Source organism: Piliocolobus tephrosceles, chromosome 10, assembly GCF_002776525.5.
Source record: "Piliocolobus tephrosceles isolate RC106 chromosome 10, ASM277652v3, whole genome shotgun sequence".
Taxonomy (NCBI): Eukaryota; Metazoa; Chordata; class Mammalia; order Primates; family Cercopithecidae; genus Piliocolobus; species Piliocolobus tephrosceles.
The window spans coordinates 14,691,977-14,706,692 of NC_045443.1; the positions used below are offsets into that span (position 1 = coordinate 14,691,977).

Here is a 14,716-nt window from a genome sequence, read left to right on the forward strand (position 1 = left end):
CCTCATTTATTGAAGAGATTGTCTTTTCTCCAATGCATGTTCATGATGTTTTTGTTGAAAATCAGTTGAATGTAAAGACATGAATTTATTTCTGTGTTCTCCATTCTATTCTATTGGTCTATGTGTCTGTTTTTATACCAGTACCCTGTGGTTTTGGTTACTGCAATTTTATAGTACATTTTGAAATCAGGCAGTGAAATGCCTCCAGCTTTGTTCTTTCTGTTCAAAATTGCTTTGGCTTTCTGGGGTCTTTTGGATTTCCATATGGATTTTTTTTTCTATTTCTGTGAAGAATGCCATTAGTATTTTGGTGAGAATTGCATTAAATCTTTACATTGTTTTGGGTAATATAAACATTTCCATAATTTTAATTCTTTGAATTCATGAACATGGAATCTTTTCCATTTGTGTCCTCTTCAATTTCTTTAATCAGTGTTTTATAGGTTTTATTGTAGAGCTCATTTAACTCCTTTATTAAGTTTTTTCCTTGGTATTTTTTTTTCTTGGACCCATTGTAAGCAGAATTGCTCTCTTGATTTTTTTTCCAAGAGAGTTAGTTAGTTCGCTATTGAAATACAAAAATGTTACTGATTTTTCTGTGTTGGTTTTGTATCCTGCAACTTTTCTAAATTTATTAGTTCTAGCAGTTTTTGGAGGAGTCTTTTAGGTTTTCTGTATATGCTTATGTTGTCTACCAACAGGGAAAATTTGACTTCCTTCTTTCCAGTTTGGATGCCATCTATTTCTTTCTCTTGCATAACTGCTGTGGCTAGAACTTTCAATACTGTGTTGAAATTATGAGATAAATGTGGGTATCCTTGTCTTCCTTCAAATCTTACAGAAAAAGTTTTCAACTTTTCTTTGTTCACTATGATGTTAGCTGTGGGTTTGTCATTATGGCCTTTATTGTGTTGAAGTATGTTTCCTCTATGTCCAATTTGTTGAGAATTTTTATCATGAAGGCAGGCTGAATTATATTAAAAGCTTTTTTAGCATCAATGAAAATGATTTTATGGTATTTATCCTTGATTTTTTACTTTGGTGTATCATCTTTATTAATTTGTGTATGTTGAACCATTCTTGCATCCCTGAGATGAATTCCACTTGATCGTGGTGAATGATCTGTTCAATATACTGTTGAATTTTATTTGCTAGTATATTGTTGAGGGTTTTTGCATGTATGTTCATCAGTGGTATTGGTTTGAAGTCCTTGCCTGGTTTTGGAATCAGAATAATGTTGGCCTTGGACAATGAGTTTGGAAGTATTCCCTTCTGCTTAACTTTTTGAAATAGTTTGAGTAGAATTGGTATTAGTTTTTCTTTAAATGTTGGTAGAATTAAGCAGTGAAGCCATTGGGTCCTGGACTTTTCTTTGATGGGAAAGTTTTTATTACTACATCAATCTTGTTACTTGTTATTGTTCTGTTTGGGTTTTCTGTTTCTTTATGATTCAATTTTGAAAGGTTGTATGTGTTCAGAAATTTATACATTTCTTCTAGATTTTCTAATCTATTGTTATTTAGTTGTTCCTAGTCTGTTATGATTCTTTGTATTTCTGTGGTATCAGTTGTCGTGTTTCCTTTATCATCTTTGATTTTATGTATTTGAGTCTTATCTTAGTAAGTCTAGCTAAAGGCATATGGTTTTGTTTATATTAAAAAAAATTGTTTTTTTGCTTTGTTGATCTTTTGTATTGTTTTAAAAATCTCTATTTCATTTAATTCCATTCTATTATTTCTTTTTTTCTACTAATTTTGGATTAAGTTTGTTCTTGTTTTTCTAGTTCTTAAGATCAAAGTCATCTTGCTTGACGTTTTTCTTCTTTTTCAATGTGGGCATTTATTGCTATAAACTTCCTTCTTAGAACTACTTTTGCTGTGTTCCATAGATTTTTGTATGTTGCATTTCCATTTTCAGTTGTCTTAAGAAAAATGTCAATTTCCTTCTTAATTTTTTCCTTGACCTAATAGTAATTCAGGAGCATGTCATTTCATTTCTGTATATTTGTAGAGTTTCCAGCTTGCTCCGGTTTTTTTTTTTTCTTTCTTTCTTTCTTCTTTTTTCTCACATGCCCATGCCCACTGTGTCAAATTCTCCTGTCACGCATTTCTAGTTTTATTCTATTGTGGTCAGAAAAGATACTTAATATAATTTTGACTTTAAATTTATTAAGACTTGTTTTATGCCCTCACATATTATCTGTCTGGACAAATCCTCCATGCACTTTTGAGAAAAATGTGTATTTTGTAGTTGTTAGGTAGAATGTTCTGTAAAAGTCTGTTAGGTTCATTTGGTCTAAAGTACAGTTTAACCTCCATGTTTATTAATTTTCTGTCTGGATGATATGTCTATTGCTAAAAGTGGGGTGCTAAAGTCCCCTACTACTTTTATATTATAGACAGTCTCTCCCTTCAGGTCTATTCATATTTGCTTTACATTTTACCTTAGTATTGGGTTCATATATATTACAATTACTACATCCCCTGTTGTATTGACACCTTTATATTTATATAATAGCTTTCTTTATTGTTTGTATGCTATTCTTGACCTGAGTCTATTTTATATGATATAAATACAGCTACTCCTGATCTTTTTGGTTTCCATTTGCATGGAATATCTTTTCCCATTCCTTTGATTTCAGTCTGCACATATCTTCAGAGGTGTAGGTTCTTATAGACAGCATGTAGTTACGTCCCATTTTTCTTTAAAAAAATTCATTCAGCTACTTTTTTCTTTCTTTCTTTCATTTTTTTTTTGAGACAGAGTCTCACTCTGTTGCCCAGGCTGGAGTGCAGTGGCATGATCTCGGCTCACTGCAACCTCCACCTTCTGGGTTCAAGTGATTTTTGTGCCTCAGCCACCTGAATAGCTGGGATTACAGGTGTGTGCCACCATGCTGGCTAATTTTTGTATTTTTAGTAGAGATGGAGTTTCACCATGTTGGCCAGGCTGGTCTCAAACTCCTGGCCTCAAGTGATCCAACTGCCTCAGCCTCCCAAAGTACTGGGATTACAGACGTTGAGCCACCGTACCTGCTCTACTCTATGTCTTTTGATTGGAGAATATAATCCATTTACATTCAAGGTTATTATTGATAGGAGCATGTTTTCTGTTGCCATTCTTTTAAGTGTTTTTTTTGCATTTTTCTGGTAATTTTTTTTATTTTCTTCCTCTCATACTGTCTTCCTCTGTGGTTACGTAATTTTCTCTAGTAGTATGTTTTAATTCTGTGCTATTTATTGTCAGTGGCTCTATTATAGATTTCTTTCTTTGTGGTTACTATGAGGCTTACATAAAACATTTTATAGTTATAATAGATTATTTTAGACTGAAAAGAACTTGGCTTTGATTGCAAAGCAAAGCAAAGCAACAAAACACACTATACTTTAACATCATTCCCCCTCCATGTTTTGACTTTTTGATGTTTTAGTTTACATCTCTTTATATTGCCTTTCTACCAATTGTTGTAGTTATTATCTTTAATAAGTTTTAGTCTTCATAAGTAAGATATTATCAGTTTATATACCATAATTACAGTATTATTCTGGATTTCTGTTCTTACTTTTACCAGTGAGTTTTATACCTTCAGATGTTTTCTTGTTACATGTTAACATCCTTCTCTTTCAGACTGCTGGACTCCCATTAACATTTCTTGTAATTCATGTTGATTAATTCCCTCAGGGTCTTTTTATTTTTTTCCCGGTCTGGGAATGCCTTTATCTGTTCCTCATGTTTGAAAGATAGCTTTGTTGGGTACAGTATTCTTAGCTGACAGTTTCTTTTTCTCAACACTTTGTATCTATATCTCACTCTCTCCTAGTCTGCAAAGTTTCTGCTAAGAGATCTACTGCAAACTATATTGGAGCTCTACTGAGTATGCTTTTTTTTCTGGTTTGAATATTCCTTCTTTATCTTTGATTTTTGATAATTTTATTATGATATGATTTGGGGAATTCCTCTTTGAATTTGACTGGTGACCTCTGAGCTTCCTGTACCTGAGTGCTATCATCTTTCTTCAGTTTGAAAATCTTTCAGCTATAATTTTTAAAATATGACCCTTTTCTTTCTCATCTTCTTCAGGAATTCTTATTATATGAAGGTTAGTTTGCTTGATGGTATCCTATAATCCTTTTTAATTCTTCTTTTCTAATGGGTAATTTCATATGTCCTGTCTTCAAGCCTATTGATTATTTCCTCTGATTAAACATGCTATTGAGGCTTTATAATGAGCTTTTTCAGTTTAGCTATTCTATCCTTTGTGTCTAAGATTTCTATTTTTATGTGTGTTTTTACATTTTTTTCCTTTGTCAATTTTCTCATTTTGTTCCTGGATTGTTTTTCAAATTTCATTTAATTTTTTAATCTATACTCTCTTGTACTTCCCTGAAATCTAAGATTTTTCTGAATTCTCTCAGAGATGTTACAATTATTTGGGGTCTATTACTGGAGCTTTGTTGATTTCTTTTGGTGGTATCATATTTCCCTGAGTTTTCACAGTCCTTGTGTCTTTACATTGATGCCCACACATTTGAGGAGATGGTCACCTCTTCCAGCTTTTACAGTCATTCTTTGGTGGTGTTAGACCTTTAGTGCTTAATATTGTAACTTAGTCACTGGTGTGCTGTTGCTTCCTGGTCTGGGGAAGCCAGAGAGTGCTAGAATTTAAAGGTTGTTTAAAAGGAAAAAAACCTTTTAATTGTTTCCAAGTAAGAAGATTCCACATTAGCACTGGACTTTGGTGGGAAATCTAACCAGGGATTCAGGCTTTCCTGTGGGTTTTGCCTCTAGTAAGACTGTTGCATCATCCAGTTTTCTCAGTGTGGCATCTCTGCTGATTGGAGCAGAGCAGCTGCAAGGTCTGCATGTCAGTTTTAGCAATCAGCACCTCCGCTTTTCGTCCCCAGTTCATCCCTGGTGTTTCAGCCCACCTGGTACTCACAGTGGTTCATGAGACAGGACCAGAGTGAGCTTCTTGTGAAGATTCTCAGACTGGTGGGGAGATCTTCCATCTCCAATTTTCTCCTTTTACCTTATAAACTGTGGGTCTAAGGAAATTATCTGTGAGTGGTGTTACGCCAGCTTGGGCGGTGGCACAGTCTAAAATGAAGTGGGTATTATGATTCATAATTTACTGATGAAAGATCAGGAGCTTGGAGACATGGATTACTTTATAGTTAGAAAAGTACGGTATAGGAACTTGACTTTTGCCTTGGTCCCATACTTAGATCACTGCCATCCACATTGTTAATTGTACAAGCTGAAGCAACACCTCTGTTTGAAGGTCAGAAATTCCCTCATGTGTAGCAGGTGATACTAACCTTCAACGTTCTCACCCTTGAGTAACAATGCTAGCTTTGCCATAATTCAATGTGAGTGAATGTAGTCAGTTTTTCAGTAAGCACAAGATGATGTGACTGATGTATTCCAGGAAAATGGGCAAAATAGGTAGAAACGCATACGCAGTCTTGGGAAACCTTTAGCTTTTATTCTTTCCTAATATATAGCATATTTTCTGCAAAAATTATGAGTTAAATATACTTTAATGAAGATAAGGTATTTAAAATATAATTATGACAATTAAAAAAATCTTATGAATACAGAAGGAAAAAGAGCCAGTAAACAAAAACAATAAAAACAAACAAACAAAAAATAAATGAAATAAGAATAAAATCTTCTCAAGTTCTAGATAGTCTATTCATTTCTTTTCTTTTCCAGGTGGAAGGTCCCTGGAACAACTGCTGGAATGAGGCTCCAGAGTGGAAGGTAGGTACTTCACTGAGAACACACATCTGATTCATGCAAGAAAGTCCATGTTCCAGACAGGGCAGCCAAGCCTAAGTACATTTCTGCTTCATTGAGGTCTCAGGAAAATGCAGGCTTTCAGGACACTTGAGGTCGCTGCCTCAGTGCAGCTATATTTTAATTTGTATGAGTCCTTACACCTCATTTAGGTTTAAAAATAGGTGCTCTCCTTGTCTGTGGTATTCAGTTGCAAGTATTCCAGAGTGCCTTTTTTATAGCTGGCTACTCGTCTGGGTTTTTGGCTTCTTATCCCTGCTGCCTGTCTTTTCTGTAAAGAGTTGGCAATCATGTCTGAAAATTCTGCTTGCAAACGCTGTTGATTCTCCCTGCAAACAGGGTGGGAAGAGAAAATAGAACTTCTCAGCAATTCATACAGAATATTCCTTAGCTCCAGAATAATCAGTTCAGTTACTCAGTTACTCTTTGAATGCCTATTCTGTGCTAGACACAGGAAATCCAAAGAATACAAAATGATCCCTGCCTTTGATGAGCTTAAAAAACTATTATCTCTGCTAGGAAATTAGACTTCAATTTCAAAGTGAAACAATATGCTGCTGGAATTGGGAGGCATGGTTGGGAGGATCTAGGTTTACATATGCCACTGCAGGAAGGGGAAAAGAAGCAGGGAGGATGCTCGGCCCCTGCCACACAACCCTGAAAACTCATTGGTCCCACACATACTTAACAGTGTGAGTCTTGTTTGGGGAAGGCTTAGAATGGTGGAGGGGGCCACGAGTTTAGAATGGACCTGGAACACTCCAAGTAAGGAGCTAGGTTTCTCATGCCCCAGGGAAGATTTGGGTTGTTTTGGCTTTTCTAGAAGCTTGCCATCTCTCTGGGTCTGCCATCTAGGCCTCTGCAAGACAGAGTTTCTCAACCACAGCAAAAGCCAAGGAAATGGCCATATGGTTGCAGTAACATGTATTGATAGGCAACCGGATGACAACTTGAGTCACCTTTAGGAGAACTGAAACCTGTCAGTTAACCCTGAAACTTTGTCTTCCTCATCTCAGGGAGAACACAGACTTCATGTGAAGACCCAGAACCACAGTCTTGGGGCTGGGGCAGGTCCTGTTTTCATGAGGCAACTCAACAGAAAGATGAAGACAGGAGTGGAACGCAGAGAGCCTCTTTGCCCCCAGTATGCTCCACTCCTGTGAGAACCAGACACGCATGCGGTGAACTCTAAAGTGTCTTCTGTTCTCCCGAGCAAGCCTGGAATGCAATGCTAGCTTTGCCATGCTTTATTGCAGGGCAATATAGTCAGTTTTTCAGCAGGGACAAAATGATGACTGATACAGTCTAGGAAAGTGGGCAGAATAGGTAGACGCTCCTACCCAGACTCAGGAAACTTTTAACTCATTCTTGTCTAATATATAGTATATTTTCTGCATAAACTATAAGTATACTTTAATGGAGATAAGGCATTTAAAACATAATTTTAACAGTTAAAAATATCACGAATACAGAGCCAGTAAACAAAATGAAACAAATGAAATAACAAAATCTCCTCAAGTTCTAAATAGTCTGTTCATTCCTCCTCTTTTCCAGGTGGAAGCTCCTTCTTGGGATAAAGGATCCAGAGCTTTAAAAAAAAAAAAAAGGTAGTTTTGTATTGAGATGACACATCTGATTCATGGAAGCAAGGTCTGTCTTCCAGACAGGGAAGCCAAGGCTAAATACTTTTCTGTTGTCATTGAGGTCTCAGGAAAATGCAGGCTTTCAGGATAATTCCCTTCTTGCAGTCTAAGAAGGGAGGTTTCTAAACCTTCTCATGTATAGTCCCTTCTTATGCAATATATGCCACTTGTAAGGCACCTGCCAACTTAAATTGGCTTTAAGTAGCGTAACTTACAAAGCCAAGATCTCTGATTTCCTCCCTGTCCCTGGCACACCCAGAAGCTTACACAGTAGGAGGGGTTGGCAGGTTGAATTTCTGGTCCTTCATCCCGGTCAGCCAGTAGGTAGTCTCATTTCCTCTTCCCTGGTAAGACAAAAGAGTTAGGTACCACGGAGGCCAATGAGTCAGTTCAGTTGTAGACCACTGTTCCCATAGTGATCTGTTTCTGTGACACGTTTCACTTCCGCATTTCTCATCAGTGCCAATATTTAAGCACATCACACATTCCTGTTACGATTTGCATTATCTCTAGACAGATTTTTATTTCCAAGTGCCTTTTTAAAAATAAGTTTCTCATTCAGCAGACATCCTTTTCTCAAAGTAGAGTTTTCTTTTTTTTCCCCAAAAGACATTTTAAAATATCACTCTAGCAACATCACAAGAACTCTAACTTAAAAAAGAAGAAAATTCATCTGCAATTCTGCTACGTCAACAAATCCAACTGCTTGTCATTGTCCATATTTCCTTCTAGCCTTTTTTGCAATAAAGTTTTGTCACAAAACTTTTGCTACAGTTTCCCTATCGTATTACAAACACATGTACATCACAATTAAGAACTCATTAAGTGGCATTTGTGGGGTCCATCTGGAGGCTATGGAATGTATGGAAATTTACTGGAATACTGGAAACTCTGTTTTTGCTAAAGCTGGTATTTGAAAAAGAGATACAAAATACATATTGTCCAAACACAGCCAGTGAACCATTATTTAAAAAAAAAGTGTAATAATATGTTTCTGTAATATATATCAATATTTAAAAATGAGTGATTGATAATATATATATATATATATATAATTGTCATATATTATTAAACTCATTTAAACAGAGAGTGGTTCATTGGCTGTGTTTGGACCATAGTAATCCATAAACCGGTTCTATTTTGGGGTAAATGTTCTTTGTAAAAAATGTATTTATGGAGGACTCAAAAAGCAAGTGTGATGTTAGGACACTTACATAAAAGGAGACTTTTCCAAGGTGCAATCAAAATATAAAGGCCAGAAGCATTATGGCTACTGGAGGCAGGTAACTTACAGTTAATAGTTGCTTTGCCAGTTGTGAAAAGATTGTAATAACTTTGGAAAAGCAGCCTGAGAAGCAACTGGAGACATCTGATGGCTTTGGAGGGCAGCTGTTTTAAATGTGAGGAACTGCATGAAGATGCTAGAGTAGTGGTTCTCAAATATTAGTGTGGTCATCTCGTTAAAAAACACATCATCTTGTTAAAAATATAGATTCCTGATCTACACCCACAGAGAATCTTGCATAGCAGGCCTGGTGGAGTGTCCAGACATCTGTATTTTAACAAACTTCCAGATGAGGAGGAGGAGGAGAATGGGGCCACACCTTGTCATTTACTCCTTGTGATTCTAGAGTGTCGGAATAGTAAAGCAACTGGCAAGAGAGGTGACCTCAGGTCATAGCAGCGTTGTGTAGTAAGAGTAGGGAAGTAAGTGGGGGGACAAGGGTTTTGATTTAAATTAAATAAGTCCTGGACCAGACAGTATGTAGCTCTTGTGTTTGGAGGAGGAACTGGAGAGAAAACCTGGATATGGCAGGGGAAATGGTGGCAGAGTTCAGAATGTCAAAAGGGCTCTTTGGAGTAAAGGAAAATTCTGAGTTCACATTTTTTGGTGGTCATTTCTCTTGCAGAGGTTGGAGGGTGCTCATTGTGACGAGTACAGAAGAGGATTAGCATGCTCCTCAATTTTCCTGTCCAAGGCTCAAAGGAGGTGGCCCAAGCGTGTCTGAGAGCTTTTTCCATGTATTGTCTCTGTGGACTCCTTACCTTTAAGTACGTTTCTCCTCTCACTTCATACAGGAACTGGCACTCAGTTCTCTTCAGAATGGCTATGGTGGAGCCACTCACATGAATTCTCAAAGCTGGACATGCAAAATAGATAAATAAAAATCTCAGCCATTACATGGCCTATTTGTTTTCCATTGATTCACGATATCAACAATACCTGAGATAAGAATCCTAAATCAAGAAGAAACAATTGTGGCTATTTTAATGAAAGAACACTTAAAAATAACATCAGAGAGATAAGAAATGGTACAGTTTGGATATGTGTCCCCACCCTAATCTCATGTTGGATTTTAATCCCCAGTGCTGGAGCTCTGCCCCCCCACCAGGTGTCTGGGTCACAGGGGTGGATCCCTCATGACTTGGTGCTGTCTTTGCGATAGTGAGTTGTCACAAGATCTGGTCATTTAAAAGTGTGTGGCACCCGCCCCCTGCCACTCTCTCTCTCGCTCTTGCTTTCACCGTATGAAGTGCCTGCTCCGGCTTTGCCTTCTGCCAAGAGTGAAAGCTTCCTGAGGTCTCCTCAGAAGCAGATGCAGGCACTATTCGTACTGTACAGCCTGCAGAACCAAAAGCCAATTAAACCTCTTTTCTTATAAATAACTCAGCCTCAGGTTTTTCTTTATAGCAGTGCAAGAATGGCCTCACACAAGAAATATAATTTCACATAGGAAGAAAGAAGGCCTGGCATCAGTTTTCAGGGCCCTGAGTGATGGGGATCCCAAGGTTTTGCTCCATAGATTCTCATTCCAGCTCAGAGTAGTAGCCTGAGGGACCTTGTTTTAGATTTGACTGGTAGTGCCAAGCTTGGGTGTTGGAGTTTGGCTTTGGGTGCCTGTGGAAAAGTTCCAGTAAATAGCTAAAGATTTGTGGGCAAGGTGAAGATTTGGGAGAGTCGTGGGGTCTTGATTTTCTCAAATTTCCTTCTTCTGGAACATTGTTATCCTTTGACAAAAGAAGTGGTGAGGGCACACCCATTCACAAGTCCATTGATGTGTACCATCTTTCCCAATATAGGGGCCTAATAGCAATACCACGAACAATAACAGCAGTAAGAATAATGACAATCCCAAATTGTATACCTACCATGTACCATGATTGCTAAACGTTTAACATGACATCATCCCAAATGATTTCAGAAACCCTCCTGGCAAGGTTGGTATTCCATTTTCAATTTATATCTTTATCTTTCTGAGGGCTAGAAGGATCAGGTAGCTTTCTCCCCAACTTATACTTACAATGATTAACATAATTTCAATCGTAACCCAAGTGTGTCTGACCCCGACCTCATCCTTTTCCTTGACAGCATGATTTGCCAGGACAAACTAGTATCAGATTGTCAGTACACTACCAAAATACCATTCTGCCTCCTGTGGTTTTGTAAGCTCCAGCCATGTCTACCAATGCTTTTTTTCTCTCTTCTATATATTTCTACTGCTAGCACTGTCATCAATATTTATTGAACATCTACTTCATGCAGCACATTGTGCCTCTACCTTGCCAAACAAATGCAATATATTCCTTTGTATATAACAAATGCTTAGATTTTTCTTTACTAAAATCAATTCTCGGTTGGGCATGATGGCTCTTGCCCGTAATTCCAACACTTTGGGGGACCAAGGCAGGAGACTTCCTTGAGCCCAGGAGTCTGTGACCAGCCTAGACAACATAGGGAGACCACACCTCTACAGAAAAACTTAAAAATTTAGCTGTGCATGGTGGCATGCCTGTAGTCCCAGCTACTCAGGAGGCTGACGTGGGAGGATCACTAGAGCCGATGAGTTCAAGGATGCAGTGAGCTGTGATTGTGCCATGGCACCAAAGCCTAGGCGACAGAGTGAGATCCCACCTCAAACAAATACACAAAAATCGATTTCCAGAAAAATCGAGTGTGTTTTGGGAGGCCAAGGTGGAAGGATTGCTTGAGGTTAGGAGTTTGAGACCAGCCTGGGCAACATGGTGAGACCCAGTCTCTATTAAAAATTAGCTGGATGTGCTGGTATGTTCCTGTAATCCCAGCTACTTGGGAGGAGGAGGCCAGGAGTTCAAGTTTACACTGAGCTATGATTGTGTCACTGCACTCCAGCCTGGGTGTCAGAATGAGAGCCTGTCTCTAAACAACAAAATCAAAAAAGCAAAATAAGAGGGAAACAGGAATGTGAACCAGAGTGTATAGTTCTTACCTTGCCTACTGATTTTTATTTTAACTTTCATGATTCTATGGTAAATGCCGTGACTATTCTAAGTAGAATATCCCTGGATTCATTGTATATGAGCCAAAAATATAGAAGCAGTCTAAAACTGAGCAAAAGTGGAAGAATAAAATAATTATCAGTAAACAGCAACAAAAGCAAATGTAGCAAAAGCTGGACTGACACAGGTTTGTGTTCAGCTAATGTGAAGAATTATTCTACATCTCACTGGCACTTTGTATCTCCTTATTGTGCATTTTATCTCACAGTTGCCCTCTGCTGGAAGACAGAATATTTGTCCTCTGAGAAAAACAATCTCCCTTCTTACGGAGGCCAGTGGATTCCATCCTAGAGGCTGTGTTGACTGTATCTCCAAATAGACAATAACGAGGCATCTTGATTCCCACAACTCCAGCAGCGCAGGGACCTGAAACGAAGGACAGAAAGCAGGAAGTGGAGGCAATAGAAATTGCAGAGTAGAGTGAAGACAGGTAAGCCTCTCTGCATGGTCACAATCTGAATGCTTCCTGTCATGGAGAAGTGGCTGAGGATGTGAAATGTGAGCTGGGACTTTTGCTTTAAATGGATGAACCCAATGAAGCATCATTATTCAGTGCATGCGATCATAAAGTATTTTGCTCTCGCAAAGAAAACAGTATTTGCAGCAAAATAGGAAGGCATCCAGAGATCCAGATCGCAAAGGTGATTTTAAATAGAAGGCTCTCGGGAAGGATGAAGATGAGCCCCACTACTTGCTTATTATGCCAAACCACACAACCCTGAATTTCACACTGCTGGAGGGCGCTGTAGACTTGAAGCTTCAATGGCTCAAGTTTGTTTTATTTTTATTTTAAGGTGGCATTTCTGGGATTGGTGCCATGACAATGGAAGACAGAAGACAAGACAAAGGCATAACCTTCCTTAAGCATTTCATGGACCAGGCAAATGCACCTGGATGGGGAAGCCTGTGGCACAAGGAGGTTCTAACAAGCAGAACAAAAGCCCAGGCTAGACTATGCACTGTGGCGTAGTAGGTAGGAAATAAGGGTTATTGAGTCAAGCATTTGCATAGAATGACTGAGTGCAAGGAGTTAACAATTTTAGAAGTTCAAGATTAGCTCAGAAACTGCAAAGCTGGGTTTTAAGCAATGCTTTGCAAAGATTCATCTAGATGACTTCTGAGTTCCTCTCTTACTATGTTTTTCTATAACACCTGTAACTCATCTCAAATCTTGACGTTCAAGGCTGTTGAATTAAACTAAGTTTGGCCTGAGGCTGCCTCTTAGGGGTCCCTACAAAACAAACTGCAACCTAGCTTGACACATAAACAAACTAGAAGCCTAACTAGGGTATACCTATGTTACAGATAGCTGAGTCTCAGCCAATCGCAGTAGCTGAGCTTCAGCCAGTCACAGGCTGTCAGCTGATCTGACCTTGACCAAATCAGGGAAACACAGAGCTGTGACCAATCAGGTTGCTTCTGTCCCTCACTTCTGTTTTCTGTCTATAAACAGTGCCCGCCCACCTTGCCCACTGAAGCTCTCTGAACCTCTTCTGGTTCTAAGGGCCATCTGATTTGAAAATTGTTCTTTGCTCAGTCAAACTGTGTTAAATTTAATAGCATAAAGCTTTTCTTTTAACAAGGCTATGTAACTTTCATGGTCTTTGAAAGCGACTCTTGTACTCTGTACTACTGCAGTGGCAGGGAGGGGAGGGGGTATAAATAGTATAGAAATTTCACCAGCTGTTTTTTATTTTCCCTGGTAGATAATCTAATCCCCTGAAGATACTATAATATTTTAGTGGGAAAATATATTGAAATTGGGGGTGGGGAGAAAGGGAATGGGGAGGAGATAAATGAAATCATAGGTATGGTGATTTAAATAGGAGTCCAAAGCTTCTTGTTTTTGTATATGTTATTTCAGCAGTCAGTGGTGCCCTCAAAGGTCTTGTTCTTAGAGCTCTTTAGGAACTGGGTCTGAATATCTCAGGATGCATAGTGGGACCTCACATTTGGCAAAAAGAATTAAGAGTAAATGTGAAGTCGATCACACTTGAAGACCTTTTATCCTTTCTGATTTAGTTGGTGCCCAGCAGTACATGTGGTTCCCAATTTGCTAAAATGCTCAACTCCATACCAGAGTGAACGCCAATGCGAATCCATATTGGGAGGCCAGGAAGATGCTCCAGCTCAAAGGTCCCCATGAAGCTGAGGATTTCCAAGGCCATCTTGGCAATGTCTATTGCATGTCGATTGCCATTTCTCTTAGGCAAACCACTAGCCACCATGTAGGCATCGCCAATGGTTTCCACCTGTGGAAACAGTTTCTCATGAGTGGCTCTGCCCCTTTGAAAAGCATAGACATTAAACAGAAGTACTTAATCACATATTAAACACAAAAAGTGATTTGGGAACACAGTGTGAGCATAGCCCTTTACACTTTTTCTGGGGCCAATTCAATCAGTTCTATGCTGATTTCTTCAGGGTTTTTATGGTTAATGGGTGATAAAATAGCTATAAAGGAATTTAGCCATTTAAAAGTACGTCATAAGAATATAAATTGTCCAGATGTGGTGACAGTTCTAGAAATGTTCAAATAAATAATCTGAATGGTTTTACGTAATTTGAGGAACACCCTTCGTTACCTGAAAAGTAATCCTTTAGCAAATGTCAACGTACTATTTGACAGAATATTACATTTTGTAATGTGTAATTGTACACATTCTTGTAGTACGATTTTCTATTTGTTATAACCCACGTGTCTTCTCTGCTTCATTTGCAGTCAGCCTAAACACTGCCCATTTTTTTGGAGGTGATTTAAGAGTATGCCATTTTGTCTAAATTTAGTACTTTAAGCTCATTCCTGCTGAACTTCCTGTTGTACCTTTTGTGCTGCTTCTTAAATGGTAATTTTGACTTCCCACTCCTCTAATTCTTCTACTTCTCTTCACCTTTAGCTCAGATTCAACCACCAATTCACTAAATGTGAAACTAGAGAGGACAAGAGTAGTAACAGA

The 14,716-nt window shown here is 38.4% G+C and overlaps 1 protein-coding gene and 1 long non-coding RNA gene across 2 annotated transcripts in view; one reads left to right on the plus strand and one right to left on the minus strand.

Moving 5' to 3' along the window:
* The first annotated feature begins 242 nt into the window (after window positions 1-242).
* LOC111552056 lies at window positions 243-9,974 on the plus strand. Its single transcript, XR_002734538.2, has 4 exons — window positions 243-310; window positions 5,716-5,763; window positions 7,354-7,406; window positions 9,353-9,974. It is a non-coding gene; the product is annotated as an uncharacterized LOC111552056 (long non-coding RNA).
* The window catches only part of GUCY2C (guanylate cyclase 2C), an 83,845-nt gene continuing 74,650 nt past the window's right edge, over window positions 5,522-14,716 (minus strand). The window contains exons 23-27 of the mRNA XM_023226143.1: window positions 13,837-14,011; window positions 12,027-12,125; window positions 9,489-9,583; window positions 7,710-7,786; window positions 5,522-6,128 (exon numbers count right to left, since the gene is read on the minus strand). Coding sequence (XP_023081911.1) covers window positions 5,954-6,128; window positions 7,710-7,786; window positions 9,489-9,583; window positions 12,027-12,125; window positions 13,837-14,011 — 621 coding nt within the window. The 3' untranslated portion in view covers window positions 5,522-5,953. The remainder of the gene's footprint in view (window positions 6,129-7,709; window positions 7,787-9,488; window positions 9,584-12,026; window positions 12,126-13,836; window positions 14,012-14,716) is intronic.